The sequence below is a fragment of the Silurus aristotelis genome (assembly GCF_946808225.1).
Source record: "Silurus aristotelis genome assembly, chromosome: 13".
Classification (NCBI taxonomy): domain Eukaryota; kingdom Metazoa; phylum Chordata; class Actinopteri; order Siluriformes; family Siluridae; genus Silurus; species Silurus aristotelis.
The window spans coordinates 6,586,880-6,606,681 of record NC_139586.1 but is presented as its reverse complement, the minus strand read 5'-3'; the positions used below and the strand labels follow the sequence as shown (position 1 = coordinate 6,606,681).

At 42.7% G+C, this 19,802-nt stretch overlaps 4 protein-coding genes and 1 pseudogene across 5 annotated transcripts; all 5 read left to right on the top strand.

Moving 5' to 3' along the window:
* Positions 1–5,514: 5,514 nt before the first annotated feature.
* LOC310735231 (histone H4) lies at positions 5,515–5,840 on the top strand (the record flags this gene model as incomplete). The annotated part of the gene is made up of 1 exon (XM_083557829.1): positions 5,515–5,840. Exon 1 carries the CDS (start codon positions 5,529–5,531, stop codon positions 5,838–5,840), a length of 312 nt encoding a protein of 103 aa, XP_083413955.1. The 5' UTR covers positions 5,515–5,528.
* Positions 5,841–6,636: 796 nt separating this feature from the next.
* On the top strand, positions 6,637–7,014 carry LOC310735228 (histone H2B pseudogene; annotated as a pseudogene). Its single transcript has one exon. The product of its transcript is annotated as a histone H2B pseudogene (transcript).
* A 9,037-nt stretch (positions 7,015–16,051) lies between these two features.
* Positions 16,052–16,663, top strand: LOC310735225 (histone H1-like; the record flags this gene model as incomplete). The annotated part of the gene is made up of 1 exon (XM_083557826.1): positions 16,052–16,663. The coding sequence occupies one exon, from the start codon at positions 16,052–16,054 to the stop codon at positions 16,661–16,663; it is 612 nt and encodes a 203-aa protein (XP_083413952.1).
* Positions 16,664–17,165: 502 nt separating this feature from the next.
* On the top strand, positions 17,166–17,631 carry LOC310735370 (histone H2A). Its single transcript, XM_083558053.1, has one exon. The coding sequence runs from the start codon at positions 17,193–17,195 to the stop codon at positions 17,577–17,579; it is 387 nt and encodes a 128-aa protein (XP_083414179.1). The 5' UTR covers positions 17,166–17,192; the 3' UTR covers positions 17,580–17,631.
* Positions 17,632–18,064: 433 nt separating this feature from the next.
* On the top strand, positions 18,065–18,538 carry LOC310736250 (histone H3.2). Its single transcript, XM_083559638.1, has one exon. It carries the CDS (start codon positions 18,082–18,084, stop codon positions 18,490–18,492), a length of 411 nt encoding a protein of 136 aa, XP_083415764.1. The 5' UTR covers positions 18,065–18,081; the 3' UTR covers positions 18,493–18,538.
* Positions 18,539–19,802: the final 1,264 nt, after the last annotated feature.

The window sequence follows — 19,802 nt, the reverse complement described above, 5'->3', positions numbered from 1 at the left end:
TGCCATCTTGTGGCCAAAGTGTCACTTCCCATTCTCGTGTCCTCGTTTGTATTCTAATGGAGGCAAACGAACCAATAAATTGCATTCATCATAGTATGAATTCTCTCACAGATAACTTTAGTATGAACATTTAAACATGTTTTTTTATGCGTTAGGATCAATTTGATATAACGTGAATCCAAAGCACTATATGTATGTTTTCTTTCATTGTCGTGTCCCTGTGCATATACAGCACGTCCAAACCTGACTACACACACAAATATATAAATAGTGGCCCTCTCCAAATACTCATGGACACTAGTGTAATTTTATATTATATATTAGATTAGATTTATTGTTGTCATTGTGCAAGATACATGTACAGAGCTAAGAGAATGCATTTAGCATCTGCTCAGAGGTGCGTTAGATAGATAGAAATAGATATCTGTATATACATGAATGTGACAGGATGTACAGTAAGGTATATATAGATACACATAAATAAAATAGTAGTGCAGATGTACTGTAAGTAAAACACTGTGTAGAGAATGCGGAGTATACAAAATACAATATGTAACATTTACATATACAGTGATCTAACGGTGTAGTGTAGAGTTCAGTGTGGTGATGGTGGATGGAAATAAAGCTGTCCCTGATCCTGCTGGTTCTGGTGCATATGTTTCTGTATCTCGATCTTGACGGAAGGAGGTTAAACAGTTTGTGACTGGGATGTGAAGTGTCCTTGATGATCTTGTGAGCTCTGCACAGACAACTGCTGTGCCCTTTCCAGACAGTGTTTCTTGTGAATGTCCTCCAAGATGGGGAGCTGAGTGCCAATGATTCATTGGGAGATTTTCATTTTTCATTTCATTTTTTAGGGCCTGAAGCAATGCAGTTGCTGTACCAACAGAAATGGTACAGCTGTAGAAGTTTTCCAGTATCCTGAAGCACAGACAGGACTTTTAAGGTGTCCTCAGCAAACACAGGCGTTGTTGAGTCTTTCTGATGAGTCAAGAAGCTTTTATTGTCATTTCAACCATATATAGCTGACGCAGTACACAGTAAAATGAACATTTCTCCAGGACCCTGATGCTACATTAAACAACAATTCCAGAAACAAAACACACAGGGCTAAGGACTGGTAAGTGTCCTTGTCACATAAAGTGCATGTGTGCAACCTGGTGCAATCAGTGCAAAGACAACACAAGACAGTGCAAGACAACACAAGACAGTACAGGACAAGCAATAAAATACAAAATAGCTCTGATCAGGCCTACCATTCGTGGTGTCATCAGCAAACTGATGAGTGTCTGGGGTTGTCCAGGTGAGTCAGGGCTGATAGATCACTGTGGGAATGGCATCCAGATTGGAAAGAGGTAGGCAATTGCTATTGGTCGAGAGAGAGAGAGAGAGAGAGAGAGAGAGAGAGAGAGAGAGATGTTAATCTAATGTGACATTATTGACTTAGTTACACAGTCCAAATATACTGACACTTTCCATGATATTGTGCAGTATTGGACAAAAGAAGAGATTTAGGAAGAGCAACAACTAAAAACAAACAAACACACGCACGCACACAAATATTTGAATGATCTAGGAACTTGTGACTGTCAAAATAGTTATGGGCACTAGTGCAATTTGATATATATGACGTGTTCTACTGGCCTATTAGATAAACATGAAGCGAGACAAAAAGAGACTCACAGTTCACATTAGAAAGAAACCCTGTATACCATTAAACACTAGTATGAAGTGTTTTTGGTCTATTTTTTTTTAAGGTTTTATTCATGTTTGTTGTTTGCTTCTTTGTTTGTTCTGATCTCATCTAAAACTATTAATGCGAAATGGCTGTTCCATACACAATAACTTTCTTTTCGGCTTCTCCCGTTAGGGGTCGCCACAGCGGATCCTCCGCACGTTCGATTTGGCACATGTTTTACGCTGGATGCCCTTCCTAACGCAACCCTCCCCAATTTATCCGGGCTTGGGACCGGCACTAAGACCGGCTGGGGATGGTTTCCTGACCGGGAATCGAACCCGGGTCGCAGCGGTGGGAGCGCTGCATCTTAACCACTAGACCACCAGGGGATCCGCTGTTCCATACACAATAATCACACAAAATGATGTGAGCATCAATTCCTTTAATCTACATTTTTCTGCAACGTGTAAACATTGCCACACGATGGCAGTCAAGCTCTACAAAGTCCACTGACCTCTGCCTTTATTAGGAATATTCCTGTATACCCTGTATACACTAGTATGAATTGTTTTTGGTCTATTTTTTTAAAATGTTTTATTCGTGTATGTTGTTTGTTTGTTTGTTCTGATCTCATCTCAAACCTAATTCTTCTACTACATCTACTACTACTACTACTACTACTACTACTACTACTACTACTACTACTACGGTTCCGAAGCATTCGGGCCGCCACATCCAGACTGTGCAACAGTTTTTTCCCGCAAGCCATCAGGCTCCTCAACAAAGAACTGAACTGAACTCTCTCTCACACACACACACACACACACACACACACACACACACACACACACACACACACACTTACACACAACTGTGTGAGTGATCCGCACAAACCGGACTCAACACCCATCATACACTTCGTTCACCCAGGTTTCAATACCAATCACACTTTTTCACTATCGCAAAATGTTTACATGCCGTCTGTTGCTGATTCCGGGACTTGTTATTTTGCACAATATTCTGTCCAAATCCTTTGGTTACTGTTTACTTTATTTTTGATTGCTGCTACTGCTGAATTGCGCAAATTCTGTTTACATCTTTCTGTTTACACTGCACCTTATTCTGTTATGACAGGTTTTACTGGCGGAGCTATTTCTATTTTTATATTTTGTTTATTGTGTATTGTCCTGCACTGTCCTGTGTTGTCTTGCACTGTCTTGTGTTGTCTTTTGCACTGTTTGCACCAGCTGCACACATGCACTTTATGTGGCGAGGATCTTAGTTCTCGGCCCTGTGTCTTTCTGTTCTGTACTGTTTGTTTTATGTTGTTTTATGTAGCACCTGGGTTCAGGAGGAACGTTGTTTCATTTCACTGTGTACTGCATCAGCTATATATGGTTGAAATGACAATAAAAGCTTCTTGACTCTTCTTGACTACTACTACTAACCATGATCATACAAATTATTCTTAGTAAGTTGAGGAATGAGTTAAGAATAGGGTTTGATGAATACCATAAATAATAATAATGATTGCTTAAGGCAGCATGGTGTGTAGTTCTGCATCGGTCTTGACTGCTATTGTGTGACCAAATCTAGAAAGTGCACATTTCTCTCTACCTTTTGTTGATTGCCGAAGTCAAGTCAAGTCAAGTCAAAGGAATTGTTCACTTTCTCAATGATGCCTGTCTACACTACATGGTACGTTATTAGGAAATATAAACAGAGATATATATAGCATACACTGCATTTCCTATTCAGGTGAGCGCTCAGTGAGCATACACACTCTTTGTGAAAGTGGAGCAGTTACCAATAAAATGTGTCGTGATGCAATAAGTTCTAGAATAATAGTTTGATTGACAGTTTGTACAAGTCAGTGTGACACTGTCCAAATACATAGAGACCTTACTGTATATTTATTATTATTACAGCATAGGTAAAAGATGCACACACCAAATACTTCTGGACACTAGTGCAGTTTGAGCACTGGGTTTGTTCAGCTTGTCAGCTCCTGCTGTGGTGGAATGATGTTCACGAATGATTTGTGAGTTCCTGTTCCTGCACTCATATTTGCATCTGTATATATCTTTTCTCAATAAAGGAACGTTTCTCCCTTTTTTAAGGTGCCATCAAAATATTTGTGCTGTAAAAGTGAATGTGTACCTTAAGCATCATCTGTCTCTGAAACTTCCTCCTATTGAATTGTAAAAAATAATATGCATATATTTACTCAATGTTCTACAGCCCATGTAGGTACACACAATGCTCACTCATTCTGATGCTTGATGCAAATATTAGCATAATCTCCTGAACTATGTGACAGATGTATGGATACCTGACGACTACTACTACTACTACTACAGTAAAACCCCGTTGTACGAGCAACCTATAGTACGAGCAAACGGAGATACGAGCAAACCTACGCTGCCGGTTCTCCGTTTTCGGCGGAGGGAAGCATCAGTCACTTAGTTGATGACGCATCACTCGGTCGCTCTCGTTGTTCAGTGCAGCAAAAACTTAACTTTTTTTTGTTTTATATTTTGATTTCACTAGAAATCTTGAAAAATGTCCCAAGAAAATCAGTGGTGGTGCTGTGAAAACGAAAGTAAATAGAATTACCATGGAAACCATAAAGTTTACGAGCGTTGTGCGCGTCTCACACTCGCAATCAACCACTACCACATGGGTAAGTGTTAAATTATTTTTACATTACGGTAATTTGCGGTGTATTTGTTTGTTAAAATAGGCTACAAATACTTTTTAGGTGCAGAAATAAGCGATCGAATGAGGTCTCGGAACGGATTAAACCATTTTTCATTCATTCCTATGGGGAAAATCAGTTCGAATGTATGAGCAAATGGACATACGAGCAATTTTCAAGAACGAATTATGCTCGTACAACGGGGTTTTACTGTACTACTACTACTAATACGACTACTACTATTGCTACTACTGCTATTGCAAATAGTACCACATTAATAGAAATGAGAATAATGCTTGTTAATATTAATAATAATCATGGGCCATTCCTACAATAGTCATGCTATATTTCTTGTGTGTTGAAAATTATATTACAAGATTAACACTACCACTACTACTACTGGTAGTAGGTGGCAGCAGGGCAGTGGTGGTCCAGTGGTTAAGGCTCTGGGTTACCGATCATAAGTTCAGGGGTTCAAGCCCCAGCACTGCCAAGCTGCCACTGTTGAGCCCTTGAGCAAGGCACTTAGCCTTATCAGCTCCAGGGGCACCGTATTATGGCTGACCCTGCGCTCTGACTGCAGCTTCCAGATAAGTTGGGATATGTGTAAATCTTTTAATTGCATATGTACAGTAGCTCAATATTTTGTCCCCCATCAGGTTTACACCCTTCTGGTCAGTGGTGGCACAGTGTGTAATTAACTGAAACCATAGTGTGTTCAATATTTTGCATTCCTCATGATGATATAAGCCTACTTAATGCAACAAGAACTGCAATTTGATTTATACTTCTACTGGAATAAAAATTGCAACTGAGTCAAAACAGTTCTGATTATAATCCTCAATGCAAATATTTGTGTGTTGAACTGCATTGAGTGTACCATGCTGTGAGCAAAAACCAAATTAAATCTATTCCACTACATGACTATTACTATTTATATATCACTATGTTTGTGTGGACAAAAAGGAAGTACAAGACTCTAGCATGTTAACGGCTGTGGCGGTTCGCTTTGAAGACATTCTTTTGTGTGATCGTTGGTTTTAGGTCCGCCCCCTCGCCTGTTCTCAAGTAGGTCCTGTGGAGAGAGAATAAATAGGCGGGCATTGCGCGGGGCTTCTTTATTGAGCAGCTTGAATTTGTGAGAGCAGCACCATGTCTGGAAGAGGAAAGGGTGGCAAAGGACTCGGCAAAGGAGGCGCTAAGCGCCACCGTAAGGTTCTGCGCGATAACATCCAGGGTATCACTAAGCCGGCTATCCGCCGTCTGGCTCGCCGTGGTGGTGTTAAACGTATATCCGGTCTGATCTACGAGGAGACTCGTGGTGTACTGAAGGTGTTCTTGGAGAACGTCATCCGCGATGCAGTCACATACACCGAGCATGCGAAGAGAAAGACCGTCACCGCTATGGATGTGGTGTATGCCCTGAAACGCCAGGGACGCACTCTTTACGGCTTCGGCGGCTAAACGCTTACCTACCAAATAACGTCAACACAACGGCTCTTTTAAGAGCCACCCAAATATTACAAAACGAGCTATTGTTTCTTTTAATGTGTGTGTGTGTGTGTGTGTGTGTGGCGCGAAGAAGGGGATGAAATAACTTTTTTCAAGTGTATGTGACTAATAGAATTTGAAATAATTGTAGATATATTCTAATAAGGTAAAACCTTGCACCAGCACTACAGTTTTGTTTCAAAGTTTATATACATACTTCACATTTGTTTGTGTGTGTGTGTATATATATATATATATATATATATATATATATATATATATATATGTATATGTGCGTGTGCGCGCACAAAACGGCGGGCATGGGAACAAAGCGTAGCTCAGGGGCGGGGTAGAGGGAACGGGAGAGGATGGGACGAGGGCGGAGCCTTGTATGATGAGGTTTGAATTTGTGACCAATAATACGACTCCTTTCCCTTGTACGTAATTACAATAAACTTTCTTTTCGGCTTCTCCCGTTAGGGGTCGCCACAGCGGATCCTCCGCACGTTTGATTTGGCACATGTTTTACGCTGGATGCCCTTCCTAACGCAACCCTCCCCAATTTATCCGGGCTTGGGACCGGCACTAAGAGTGGCTGGGGATGGTTCCCTGACCGGGAATCGAACCCGGGTCGCAGCGGTGGGAGCGCTGCATCTTAACCACTAGACCACCAGGGGACCTGTACGTAATTACAATGCAGGTCTGTAAATAGAGAGGCGGCGAGGCGGCCCTTTTTCATTCTCTCGCAGTTTCCTCGAGAAGCAGCATTATGCCTACTGATCCAGCCAAGACCGCGCCCAAGAAGGGCTCTAAGAAGGCTGTCACAAAGACGGCCGGCAAAGGTGGCAAGAAGCGCAGAAAGTCAAGGAAGGAGAGCTACGCTATCTACGTGTACAAGGTCCTGAAGCAGGTGCACCCTGATACCGGCATCTCTTCTAAGGCTATGGGCATCATGAATTCCTTCGTAAACGACATTTTCGAGCGCATCGCCGGTGAGTCTTCTCGTCTCGCTCACTACAACAAGCGGTCCACCATCACTTCTAGGGAAATCCAGACAGCCGTGCGCCTGTTGCTTCCCGGTGAACTTGCAAAGCATGCCGTGTCCGAGGGCACAAAGGCCGTCACCAAGTACACCAGCTCAAAGTAAAGCGTGTTACGCCGTCTTTAAGATAAAAACCAACGGCTCTTTTAAGAGCCACCCATTTTTTCATACAAAGAGCGGTCAGCAATTCTCGCCGCCCGCTCACTATGACCTTTTGTATAACGAGGTAAGTAAACAAACATAGCATTAGAGGTACATTAGTAGAGCACAATTTGAATTTGGGCCGTAGCAACACAGCATATTAAGCATTAGAGCTATTGTAGCAGAACATAATTTAAATAAGAGCCATAGTAGCACTGCATCATTTAAATTGGAGTCATAGTTGGCCAACATAATTTGAATTATAGTGATTTATAGTCATAGCAGCACTGCATAATTAGCATTAGAGCTATAGTTGCAGAACAGCACGATATAATTTAAATTAGAACCATAGCAGCACAACAGTGTTTCCCATTTGGGCCCTAGCAGCACAACCTAATATACATGTGCACTTTTGTATAACAACATAATTTAAATTTGGACCATGGTGGCACAACAGTAATTTGAATTGGAGTTATATTTGGCCAAAATAATTTGATTTAGAGTCATAGTAGCACAACATTGTTCTGCTACTATAGCTCTAATGCTACCTATGTTGTGCTGCTAGGGCCCTGACGTAAAACACAGGGAGCATTAGAGCTACAGTAGCAGCACAGTGTTTAACACCAGGGCCCTAGCAGCACAACATAATTTGAATTTGGGCCTCAGTAGCGGAACGGTGTTTCCCATTAGGGCCATAGCAGCACAACAAAATTTAAATTGGAGAGATAGTATCCCAGCATAATTAGCATTAGATCTATAGTAGCACCACAGTGTTTCACATCAGGGCCCTAGCAGCACAACATAATTTGAATTAGAGCCATAGTAGCAGAGCATCATTTGACTTAGAGCCATAGTTGGCCAACATAAATCGGATTATAGCCATAGCAGCACAACATAATTAGCATTAGAGCTATAGTAGCAGCACAGTGTTTCACATCAAGGCCCTGGCAGCACAACATAGCTTGAATTAAAGTCATAGTAGCACAACATTGTTCTGCTGCTATAGCTCTAATGCTACCTATGTTGTGCTACTATGGCTTTAATTCAAATCATGTTGTGCTGCTAGGGCCCTGATGTGAAACACAGTTAGCCTTACAGCTATAGTAGTAGTACAGTGTTTCACATAAGGACCAGGACAGCACAGCAATGCATAATTTGAACTTAGGCCACAGTAGCGGAACAGTGTTTCCCACTAGGGCCATAGCAGCACAACAAAATTTAAATTAGAGCCATAGTAGCAGAGCATCATTTGACTTAGGGCCATAGTTGGCCAAGATCATTTGGATTAGAGTCATGGGAGCACAACACAATTAGCATTAGAGCTATAGTAGCACAACATTGTTCTGCTGCTATAGCTCTAATGCTACCTATGTTGTGCTACTATGGCTTTAATTCAAATCATGTTGTGCTGCTAGGGCCCTGATGTGAAACACAGTGAGCATTAGAGCTATAGTAGCAGTACAGTGTTTCACATGAGGGCCCTAGCAGCACAACGTAATTTTAATTAGAGTCATGGCAGCACTGCATATATAGCATTACAGCTATAGTAGCAAAACAGTGTTTTACATCAAGGTCATAGTGGCACAACATAATGTAATTTAGAGCCATAGTAGTACTTCATCATTTGAATTGAAACCATAGCAGCACAACAGTGTTTCACATCAGGGCCCTAGCAGCACAACCTAATTTGAATTAGAGCTATCGTAGCAGAGCAATGTTGTGCTACTAAGGCTCTAATTCAAATTAGGTTGTGCTGCTAGGGCCCTGATGTGAAATACTGTTCCGCTACTATAGCTGTAATGCTAACTGTGTTTCACATCAGGCCCCTAGCAGCACAACATAATTTGAATTAGAGTCATAGTAGCAGAGCATCATTTGACTTAGAGCCATAGTTGGCCAACATAAATCGGATTATAGTCATAGCAGCGCAACATAATTAGCATTAGAGCTATTATAGCAGCACAGTGTTTCACATCAGGGCCCTGGCAGCACAAGCTATTTTGAATTAAGTCATAGTAGCACAACATTGTTCTGCTACTATAGCTCTAATGCTACCTATGTTGTGCTACTATGGCTATAATTCGAATCGTGTTGGGCTGCTGGGGCCCTGATGTGAAACACAGTTAGCATTAGAGCTATAGTAGCAGTACAGTGTTTCAAATAAGGGCCCTAGCAGCACACCATAATTTGAATTAGAGTCATAGTTGGCCCACATGATTTGTATTGGAGTCATATTGGCATTACATAATTAGCATTAATGCTACGGTAGCACAACAGTGTTTTCCATCAGGGCCAGGACAGCACAGCATTATTTGAATTTGGGACACAGTAGCGGAACAGTGTTTCCCACTAGTAGCACAACAACATTGTTGTGCTACTATGGCTTTAATTCGAATCATGTTGTGCTGCTAGGGCCCTGATGTGAAACACAGTTAGCCTTAGAGCTATAGTAGTAGTACAGTGTTTCACATAAGGACCAGGACAGCACAGCATAGCATAATTTGAATTTAGGCCACGGTAGCGGAACAGTGTTTCCCACTAGGGCCATAGCAGCACAACAAAATTTAAATTGGAGAGATAGTATCTCAGCATAATTAGCATTAGATCTATAGTAGCACCACAGTGTTTTACATCAGGGCCCTAGCAGCACAACATAATTTGAATTAGAGCCATAGTAGCAGAGCATCATTTGACTTAGGGCCATAGTTGGCCAAGATCATTTGGATTAGAGTCATGGGAGCACAACACAAGAGAGCATTAGAGCTATTGTAGCAGCACAGTGTTTCACATCAGGGCCCTAACAGCACACCATAATTTGAATTAGAGCCATAGTAGCACCACATCATTTAAATTGGAGTCTTAGTTGGCCAACATAATTTGAATTTTAGTCATAGCAGCACTACATAATTAGCATTAGAGCTATAGTAGCAGAACAATGTTGTGCTACTATTACTCTAACTCAAGTTATGTTGTGCTGCTAGGGCCCTGATGTGAAACACAGTTAGCATTAAAGCTATAGTAGCACTACAGTGTTTCACATCAGGGCCCTAGCAGCACACCATAATTTAAATTAGAGTTAGAGCAGCATTGCATAATTAGCATTAAAGCTATGGTAGCACAACAGTGTTTTACATCAGGGCCAGGACAGCACAGCATAATTAGAATTTGGGCCACAGTAGCAGAACAGTGTTTCTCACTAGGGCCATAGCAGCACAACTAAATTTAAATTGGAGAGATAGTATTCCAGCATAATTAGCATTAGATCTATAGTAGCACCACAGTGTTTCACATCAGGGCCCTAGCAGCACAACATAATTTGAATTAGAGCCATAGTAGCAGAGCATCATTTGAATTGGAGCCATAGTTGGCCAACATAAATCGGATTATCGTCATAGCAGCACAACATAATTTGAATTAGTCATAGTAGCATAAAATAGGTAGCATTTGAGCTATAGTAGCAGAACAATGTTATGCTACTATGACTTTAATTCAAATTATGTTGTGCTGCTAGGGCCCTGATGTGAAACACAGTTAGCATTAGAGCTATAGTAGCAGTCGAGTGTTTCACATCAAGGCCATAGTGGCACAACATAATTTAAATAAGAGCCATAGTAGCACTGCATCATTTAAATTGGAGTCATAGTTGGCCAACATAATTTGATTTATAGTCATAGCAGCACTGCATAATTAGCATTAGAGCTATAGTTGCAGAACAGCACAATATAATTTAAATTAGAACCATAGCAGCACAACCTAATATACATGTGCACTTTTGTATAACATAATTTAAATTTGGACCATGGTGGCACAACAGTAATTTGAATTAGAGCCATAGTAGCACATCATTTGAATTGGAGTTATATTTGGCCAAAATAATTTGATTTAGAGTCATAGTAGCACAACATTGTTCTGCTACTATAGCTCTAATGCTACCTATGTTGTGCTACTATGGCTCTGATTCGAATTATGTTGTGCTGCTAGGGCCCTGACGTAAAACACCGGGAGCATTAGAGCTACAGTAGCAGCACAGCGTTTCACATCAGGGCCCTAGTAGCACAACATAATTAGCATTAGAGCTATAGTAGCAGCACAGTGTTTCACATCAGGGCCCTGGCAGCACAACCTAATTTAAATTAAGTCATAGTAGCACAACATTGTTCTGCTACTATAGCTCTAATGCTACCTATGTTGTGCTACTATGGCTTTAATTCGAATCATGTTGTGCTGCTAGGGCCCTGATGTGAAACACAGTTAGCATTAGAGCTATAGTAGTAGTACAGTGTTTCACATAAGGACCAGGACAGCACAGCATAGCATAATTTGAATTTAGGCCACAGTAGCGGAACAGTGTTTCCCACTAGGGCCACAGCAGCACAACAAAATTTAAATTGGAGAGATAGTATCTCAGCATAATTAGCATTAGATCTATAGTAGCACCACAGTGTTTTACATCAGGGCCCTAGCAGCACAACATAATTTGAATTAGAGCCATAGTAGCAGAGCATCATTTGACTTAGGGCCATAGTTGGCCAAGATCATTTGGATTAGAGTCATGGGAGCACAACACAAGAGAGCATTAGACCTATAGTAGCAGCACAGTGTTTCACATCAAGGCCCTGGCAGCACAACATAGCACAACATAATTTGAATTAAAGTCATAGTAGCACAACATTGTTCTGCTGCTATAGCTCTAATGCTACCTATGTTGTGCTACTATGGCTCTAATTCAAATCATGTTGTGCTGCTAGGGCCCTGAGGTGAATCACAGTGAGCATTAGAGCTATAGTAGCAGTACAGTGTTAAACATGAGGGCCCTAGCAGCACAACATAATTTGAATTAGAGCCATAGTAGCAGAGCATCATTTGACTTAGGACCATAGTTGGCCAAGATCATTTGGATTAGAGTCATGGCAGCACTGCATATATAGCATTACAGCTATAGTAGCAAAACAGTGTTTCACATTAAGGTCATAGTGGCACAACATAATGTAATTTAGAGCCATAGTAGTACTTCATCATTTGAATTGAAACCATAGCAGCACAACAGTGTTTCACATCAGGGCCCTAGCAGCACAACCTTATTTGAATTAGAGCCATAGTAGCACAACATAATTAGCATTAGAGCTATCGTAGCAGAGCAATGTTGTGCTACTAAGGCTCTAATTCAAATTAGGTTGTGCTGCTAGGGCCCTGATGTGAAATACTGTTCCGCTACTATAGCTGTAATGCTAACTGTGTTTCACATCAGGCCCCTAGCAGCACAACATAATTTGAATTAGAGTCATAGTAGCAGAGCATCATTCGACTTAGAGCCATAGTTGGCCAACATAAATCGGATTATAGTCATAGCACCGCAACATAATTAGCATTAGAGCTATTATAGCAGCACAGTGTTTCACATCAGGGCCCTGGCAGCACAAGCTATTTTGAATTAAGTCATAGTAGCACAACATTGTTCTGCTACTATAGCTCTAATGCTACCTATGTTGTGCTACTATGGCTCTAATTCGAATCGTGTTGGGCTGCTGGGGCCCTGATGTGAAACACAGTTAGCATTAGAGCTATAGTAGCAGTACAGTGTTTCACATGAGGGCCCTAGCAGCACAACATAATTTGTATTGGAGTCATATTGGCATTACATAATTAGCATTAATGCTACGGTAGCACAACAGTGTTTTACATCAGGGCCAGGACAGCACAGCATTATTTGAATTTGGGCCACAGTAGCGGAACAGTGTTTCCCACTAGGGCCATAGCAGCACAACAAAATTTAAATTGGAGAGATGGTTGCCCAACATTATTAGCATTAGATCTATTGTAGCAGAACAGTGTTTCACATCAGGCCCTAGCAGCACAACGTAATTTGAATTAGATCCATAGTAGCAGAGCATCATTTGGATTAGAGTCATAGGAGCACAACATAATTAGCATTAGAGCTATAGTAGCAGCACAGTGTTTCACATCAGGGCCCTGGCAGCACAACATAGCACAACATAATTTGAATTAAAGTCATAGTAGCACAACATTGTTCTGCTACTATAGCTCTAATGCTACCTATGTTGTGCTACTATGGCTCTGATTCGAATCATGTTGTGCTGCTAGGGCCCTGATGTGAATCACAGTTAGCATTAGAGCTATAGTAGCAGTACAGTGTTTCACATGAGGGCCCTAGCAGCACAACATGATTTGAATCAGAGCCATAGTTGGCCCACATGATTTGTATTGGAGTCATATTGGCATTACATAATTAGCATTAATGCTACGGTAGCACAACAGTGTTTCACATCAAGGCCATAGTAGCACAACATAATTGAATTTAGAGCCATAGCAGTACTTCATCATTTGAAGTGAAACCATAGCAGCAGCAGCACAGTGTTTCACATCAGGGCCATAATCAGCACACCATAATTTGAATTAGAGCCATAGTAGCACCACATCATTTAAATTGGAGTCATAGTTGGCCAACATAATTTGAATTTTAGTCATAGCAGCACTACATAATTAGCATTAGAGCTATAGTAGCAGAACAATGTTGTGCTACTATGACTCTAACTCAAGTTATGTTGTGCTGCTAGGGCCCTGATGTGAAACATAGTTAGCATTAGAGCTATAGTAGCACTACAGTGTTTCACATGAGGACCCTAGCAGCACACCATAATTTAAATTAGAGTTAGAGCAGCATTGCATAATTAGCATTAAAGCTGTGGTAGCACAACAGTGTTTTACATCAGGGCCAGGACAGCACAGCATAATTTGAATTTGGGCCACAGTAGCGGAACAGTGTTTTTTTTTACTAGGGCCATAGCAGCACAACTAAATTTAAATTGGAGAGATAGTCTTCCAGCATAATTAGCATTAGATCTATAGTAGCACCACAGTGTTTCACATCAGGGCCCTAGCAGCACAACATAATTTGAATTAGAGCCATAGTAGCAGAGCATCATTTGAATTAGAGCCATAGTTGGCCAACATAAATCGGATTATCGTCATAGCAGCACAACATAATTTGAATTAGTCATAGTAGCATAAAATAGGTGTAGCATTTGAGCTATAGTAGCAGAACAATGTTATGCTACTATGACTTTAATTCAAATTATGTTGTGCTGCTAGGGCCCTGATGTGAAACACAGTTAGCATTAGAGCTATAGTAGCAGTCGAGTGTTTCACATCAAGGCCATAGTGGCACAACATAATTTAATTTAGAGCCATAGTAGTACTTCATCATTTGAAATAAAACCATAGCAGCACAACAGTGTTTCACATCAGGGCCCTAGCAGCACAACCTAATTTGAATTAGAGCCATTGTAGCACGGCATAATTTGACCAGGGCCATAGTTGGCCAACATAATTTGAATTAGAATAATAGTAGCGCAATTAGCATTAGAGCTATAGTTGCAGAACATTGTTTCACATCAGAGCCATAGCAGCACAGCATAATTCCATTCAGAGGCATAGTAGCACAACAAAATCTGAATTAGAGCTATAGTAAAACAACATAATTTGAATTTGGGCCGTGGCTGCACAACATCATTTATATTACAGCCATAGTAGCACAACATCTTTTAAATTAGAGTCATAGTAAGACTACATAGTTAGCTTTAGCGCTGTAGTAGTAGAACAGTGTTTCACATCAGGGCCATAACAGCACTACATATATTTGAATGAGCGCGATGGCAGCACAACATATTTCACATTAGCGCTATAGTAGCATAACAGTGTTTCACATTAAGGCCATAGCAGCAAAACTTAATTTGAATTTGGCTTAGTGCAGCACAAAGGTATTCAACGTTAGGGTTAGCGTTACCACTGTTCAAATGAGGGTTAGAGCGGCCCACCACTGTTTGAATTGGGGTTAAAGCAGCCTGATTGGAATGGAATTAGAGTTAGGGTTAAGGTTACCACTGTTCGAATTAGGGTTAAAGCAGCCTGAATGGAACTGAGTTCGGGTTAGGGTTACCACTGTTCAATTTAGGGTTAAAGCAGCCTGAGTGACATGGAATTAGGGTTAGGGTTGCCACTGTTCGAATTAGGGTTAAAGCAGCCTGAATGGAACGGGATTAGGGGTAGGGTTAACACTGTTCGAGTTAGGGTTAGCGCAGCCTAAATGACATGGTATTAGGGTTAGGGTTAGAGTTACCACTGTTCGAATTAGGGTTAGTGCAGCCTGAAAGACATGGAATTAGGGTTAGGGTTACCACTGTTCGAATTTGGTTTAGCGCAGCCTGAGTGACATGGAATTAGGGTTAGTGTTAGCACTGTTCGAATTAGGGTTAGTGCAGCCTGACCTGATTGGAATTAGGGTTAAGAGGGCAACGAGGCACACCTGTCGGCCTGGGACTTCTAGAGGACTGGACCGTGCACGAGGAGCGCCAGGCCGAGTGGCGAAGACCAGACGATGACATAGACATAGAGTCCGGCTGCGGGAGGCACACGGGGAGCTCGCACACCTGCTCCATACACTAACACATGTGCTTCACACAGCCCACAAGAGCCTGCGTTCCCAATACTACGCACAGCACTCACACACTGCTAATGCGTCAGACACATTGACAAGGCTCACCGTTCACGTGAAACACACGCTGTTCCACCGACATGGCTGTTACGCACCACTTTTTACACTGCACTCTGCACAAATGCGCCGAGCGCCGGCTCGAGCTCCAGGCGCGCGGTGCACTTCCGTGCAAAACGCGAGAGACCACTGCTCTCTATTCGGCAATGACGGGCCTCGGGAAACACGTGCAAGCCCGTACGCGCGAAATGTTTGCATAATAGCGCGGGATCTTGTCTTCGGCGTCTTATTTACGACGAGAAACGCTGCGAGAAAACACACTCGCGAGCGTGTCGCGGAGGCACACTCATTCGGCGGCGGCCCGTTTGAGTCTACAACGTTCTCATGCTCGGTTTTAAGACTGGCCTACCAGCAGAGGGGCGGGAGGTTTCTGTGTGTTACACAGCGTATACAGAGTCTGACTCGCACTGAGAGACTAGAGATACTAGAGAGATGGCAGAAGTTGCTCCCGCGCCCGTTGCCGCGCCGGCTAAAGCGCCGAAAAAGAAAGCAGCGTCGAGGGCCAAGAAAGCCGGGCCCAGCGTCGGCGAGCTCATCGTCAAAGCGGTTTCCTCGTCCAAGGAGAGAAGCGGTGTGTCGCTCGCCGCCCTGAAGAAAGCCTTGGCCGCCGGCGGATACGACGTGGAGAAGAACAACTCCCGCGTCAAGCTCGCTGTCAAGGGTCTCGTGCTGAAAGGAACTCTTCTACAGACCAAAGGGACCGGCGCGTCTGGCTCTTTCAAGCTAAACAAGAAGCAGACGGAAGCCAAGAAGCCCACAAAGAAGACCGCGACTAAGGCGAAGAAGCCCGTCGCTGTTAAGGCGAAGAAACCCGCTGCGGCGAAGAAGCCCAAGAAGGTGGCGGCCAAGAAACCTGTTGCCGCCGCCAAGAAGTCCCCGAAGAAGGCAAAGAAGCCTGCAGCGGCTGCTAAAAAAGCCACCAAGAGCCCGAAGAAAGCGAAAAAGCCGGCGACTCCTAAAAAAGCAGCCAAGAGCCCCAAGAAAGCAAAGGCCGTGAAGCCCAAGGCTGCAAAGGCGAAAAAGACAGCGCCCAAGAAGAAGTAAACATGTTTGTTTGTTTATTTCATGTCTTCCTTTACTAAACGGCTCTTTTAAGAGCCACCTATATTTTCCCCCAAAGAGCAACATTTTGGATCATCCCATGATGAAACTGAAAGCGAATACAAGATAGGGATTTATGATGTTTAAATACACAAACTATGTAGAGTTTCAAAACCGCGACAGACACAGGTATAGGGATGCTTATGATTACATGATTTATGTATCGTTGTACACATGTCACATGAATGTTGTTTTCTGAGACCTGTTTCTTCCATGAGCGCGCGTTTACTCCTCAGTCACACACAGAGAGACTAGGGGAGGTGTGTGTGTGTGTGTGTGTGTGTGTAAGGGGGGGGGGGGGGGTGCATGGTAGGCTGAGGCTGAATGAATTTCACCATTTGTGATTGGATGTTGATCACATGGTGTTCTAAGCCAATAAGAGAGTGGCTGTGTTGCCTATATCACTGAGTTTTCAGCGCGAAGCATTCACTATTATCTACTTGTTCCTTGAACAAATCTAATCTGCAGCAAAATGAGTGGAAGAGGCAAAACTGGCGGCAAAGCTAGGGCCAAGGCCAAGACTCGCTCATCGAGGGCAGGACTGCAGTTTCCTGTAGGCCGTGTGCACAGGCTTCTGCGTAAAGGCAACTACGCTGAGCGCGTCGGTGCTGGCGCTCCCGTTTACCTGGCGGCTGTGCTGGAGTATCTGACCGCTGAGATTCTGGAGTTGGCTGGCAACGCTGCCCGTGATAACAAGAAGACTCGTATCATTCCCCGACACTTGCAACTCGCCGTGCGTAACGACGAGGAGCTGAACAAACTGCTCGGCGGAGTGACCATCGCTCAGGGTGGTGTGCTGCCTAATATTCAGGCTGTACTTCTGCCTAAGAAGACTGAGAAGGCTGTCAAGACCAAGTAAAGTCGTCCAATGCTGTGTTTGTCAGTACCCAAAGGCTCTTTTAAGAGCCACCCACTTTGACTCAAAAAGTGCAAGTTTGTTACTTTGTGTATGCTTTGTGTATATAATTGTATTCATTCTACAACGTTGCACCCAAGAGAATCACATTTAATAGGGCCCATTGGAATAGTCTAATAATCTTAGAAGCATAAATATAATAGGGAAGTATGCTGGTTAAACAAGGTCTGAAAAGTGAAGCTAAATTGCGACGGCCGTTATGGTGTAACTATAGAACAGGAAAACAGCTGTGCAAGAGAGCCGAGGGAGGGTGGAGTGGTCGGACTGTGGCGCTGACTTGGTCTAAGCCAATGGTCGTCGAGTGACGTAGAGCGATCGATCCAATGCAAGACGAGAGGTTTCGAGACGCCCAATGAACGCAAGGCGTCGTTCAGGCTTAAAAAGCCAACGTTTGCTAGCGCTTTTTATTCTGTTATTTTGTCCGTGAAGTGCAGAGCGCAACGCTATGGCAAGAACTAAGCAGACTGCCCGTAAATCCACTGGTGGCAAGGCGCCCAGGAAGCAGCTCGCCACCAAGGCTGCTCGCAAGAGCGCTCCGGCTACCGGCGGTGTGAAGAAGCCTCACCGTTACCGTCCCGGCACCGTGGCTTTAAGAGAGATCCGTCGCTATCAGAAGTCTACTGAGCTGCTCATCCGCAAGCTGCCCTTCCAGCGCCTGGTGAGAGAAATTGCTCAAGACTTCAAGACTGACTTGCGTTTCCAGAGCTCCGCCGTGATGGCTTTGCAGGAGGCGAGCGAGGCATACTTGGTCGGCCTGTTCGAGGACACCAATCTGTGCGCCATCCACGCCAAGAGAGTGACCATCATGCCCAAGGACATTCAGCTGGCCCGCCGTATTCGCGGAGAGCGCGCTTAAACAATAACTCTGTCCAATACACACAAAGGCTCTTTTAAGAGCCACCGCATTGTCTCAGTAAAACGAGCAAGTCTATACCATGGTTGTTTTAAACAAATGATGATTATATAGTGTCTAGTTTAGAAGAATGGAGCGCTTCAGGAAACACGTCTGATTTTTGTGGCTGTGTCGCTGAGCATTTTGTGTTTATTATAGATTATTTTAGTACTTGGCGACAGTAGTAATAAAAAATACAAAAAGCTGGTCGCTTGCTGTTCTGCACGGAACATGACTGCCATCTTGTGGCCAAAGTGTCACTTCCCATTCTCGTGTCCTCGTTTGTATTCTAATGGAGGCAAACGAACCAATAAATTGCATTCATCATAGTATGAATTCTCTCACAGATAACTTTAGTATGAACATTTAAACATGTTTTTTTATGCGTTAGGATCAATTTGATATAACGGGAATCCAAAGCACTATATGTATGTTTTCTTTCATTGTCGTGTCCCTGTGCATATACAGCACGTCCAAACCTGACTACACACACAAATATATAAATAGTGGCCCTCTCCAAATACTCATGGACACTAGTGTAATTTTATATTATATATTAGATTAGATTTATTGTTGTCATTGTGCAAGATACATGTACAGAGCTAAGAGAATGCATTTAGCATCTGCTCAGAGGTGCGTTAGATAGATAGAAATAGATATCTGTATATACATGAATGTGACAGAATGTACAGTAAGGTATATATAGATACACATAAATAAAATAGTAGTGCAGATGTACTGTAAGTAAAACACTGTGTAGAGAATGCGGAGTATACAAAATACAATATGTAACATTTACATATACAGTGATCTAACGGTGTAGTGTAGAGTTCAGTGTGGTGATGGTGGATGGAAATAAAGCTGTCCCTGATCCTGCTGGTTCTGGTGCATATGTTTCTGTATCTCGATCTTGACGGAAGGAGGTTAAACAGTTTGTGACTGGGATGTGAAGTGTCCTTGATGATCTTGTGAGCTCTGCACAGACAACTGCTGTGCCCTTTCCAGACAGTGTTTCTTGTGAATGTCCTCCAAGATGGGGAGCTGAGTGCCAATGATTCATTGGGAGATTTTCATTTTTCATTTCATTTTTAGGGGCCTGAAGCAATGCAGTTGCTGTACCAACAGAAATGGTACAGCTGTAGAAGTTCTCCAGTATCCTGAAGCACAGACAGGACTTTTAAGGTGTCCTCAGCAAACACAGGCGTTGTTGAGTCTTTCTGATGAGTCAAGAAGCTTTTATTGTCATTTCAACCATATATAGCTGACGCAGTACA

Coding starts and splice junctions, on each gene's coding strand:
- LOC310735370 (XM_083558053.1), top strand. CDS start 17,193: ATGAGTGGAAGAGGCAAAACTGGCGGCAAAGCTAGGGCCAAGGCCAAG.
- LOC310736250 (XM_083559638.1), top strand. CDS start 18,082: ATGGCAAGAACTAAGCAGACTGCCCGTAAATCCACTGGTGGCAAGGCG.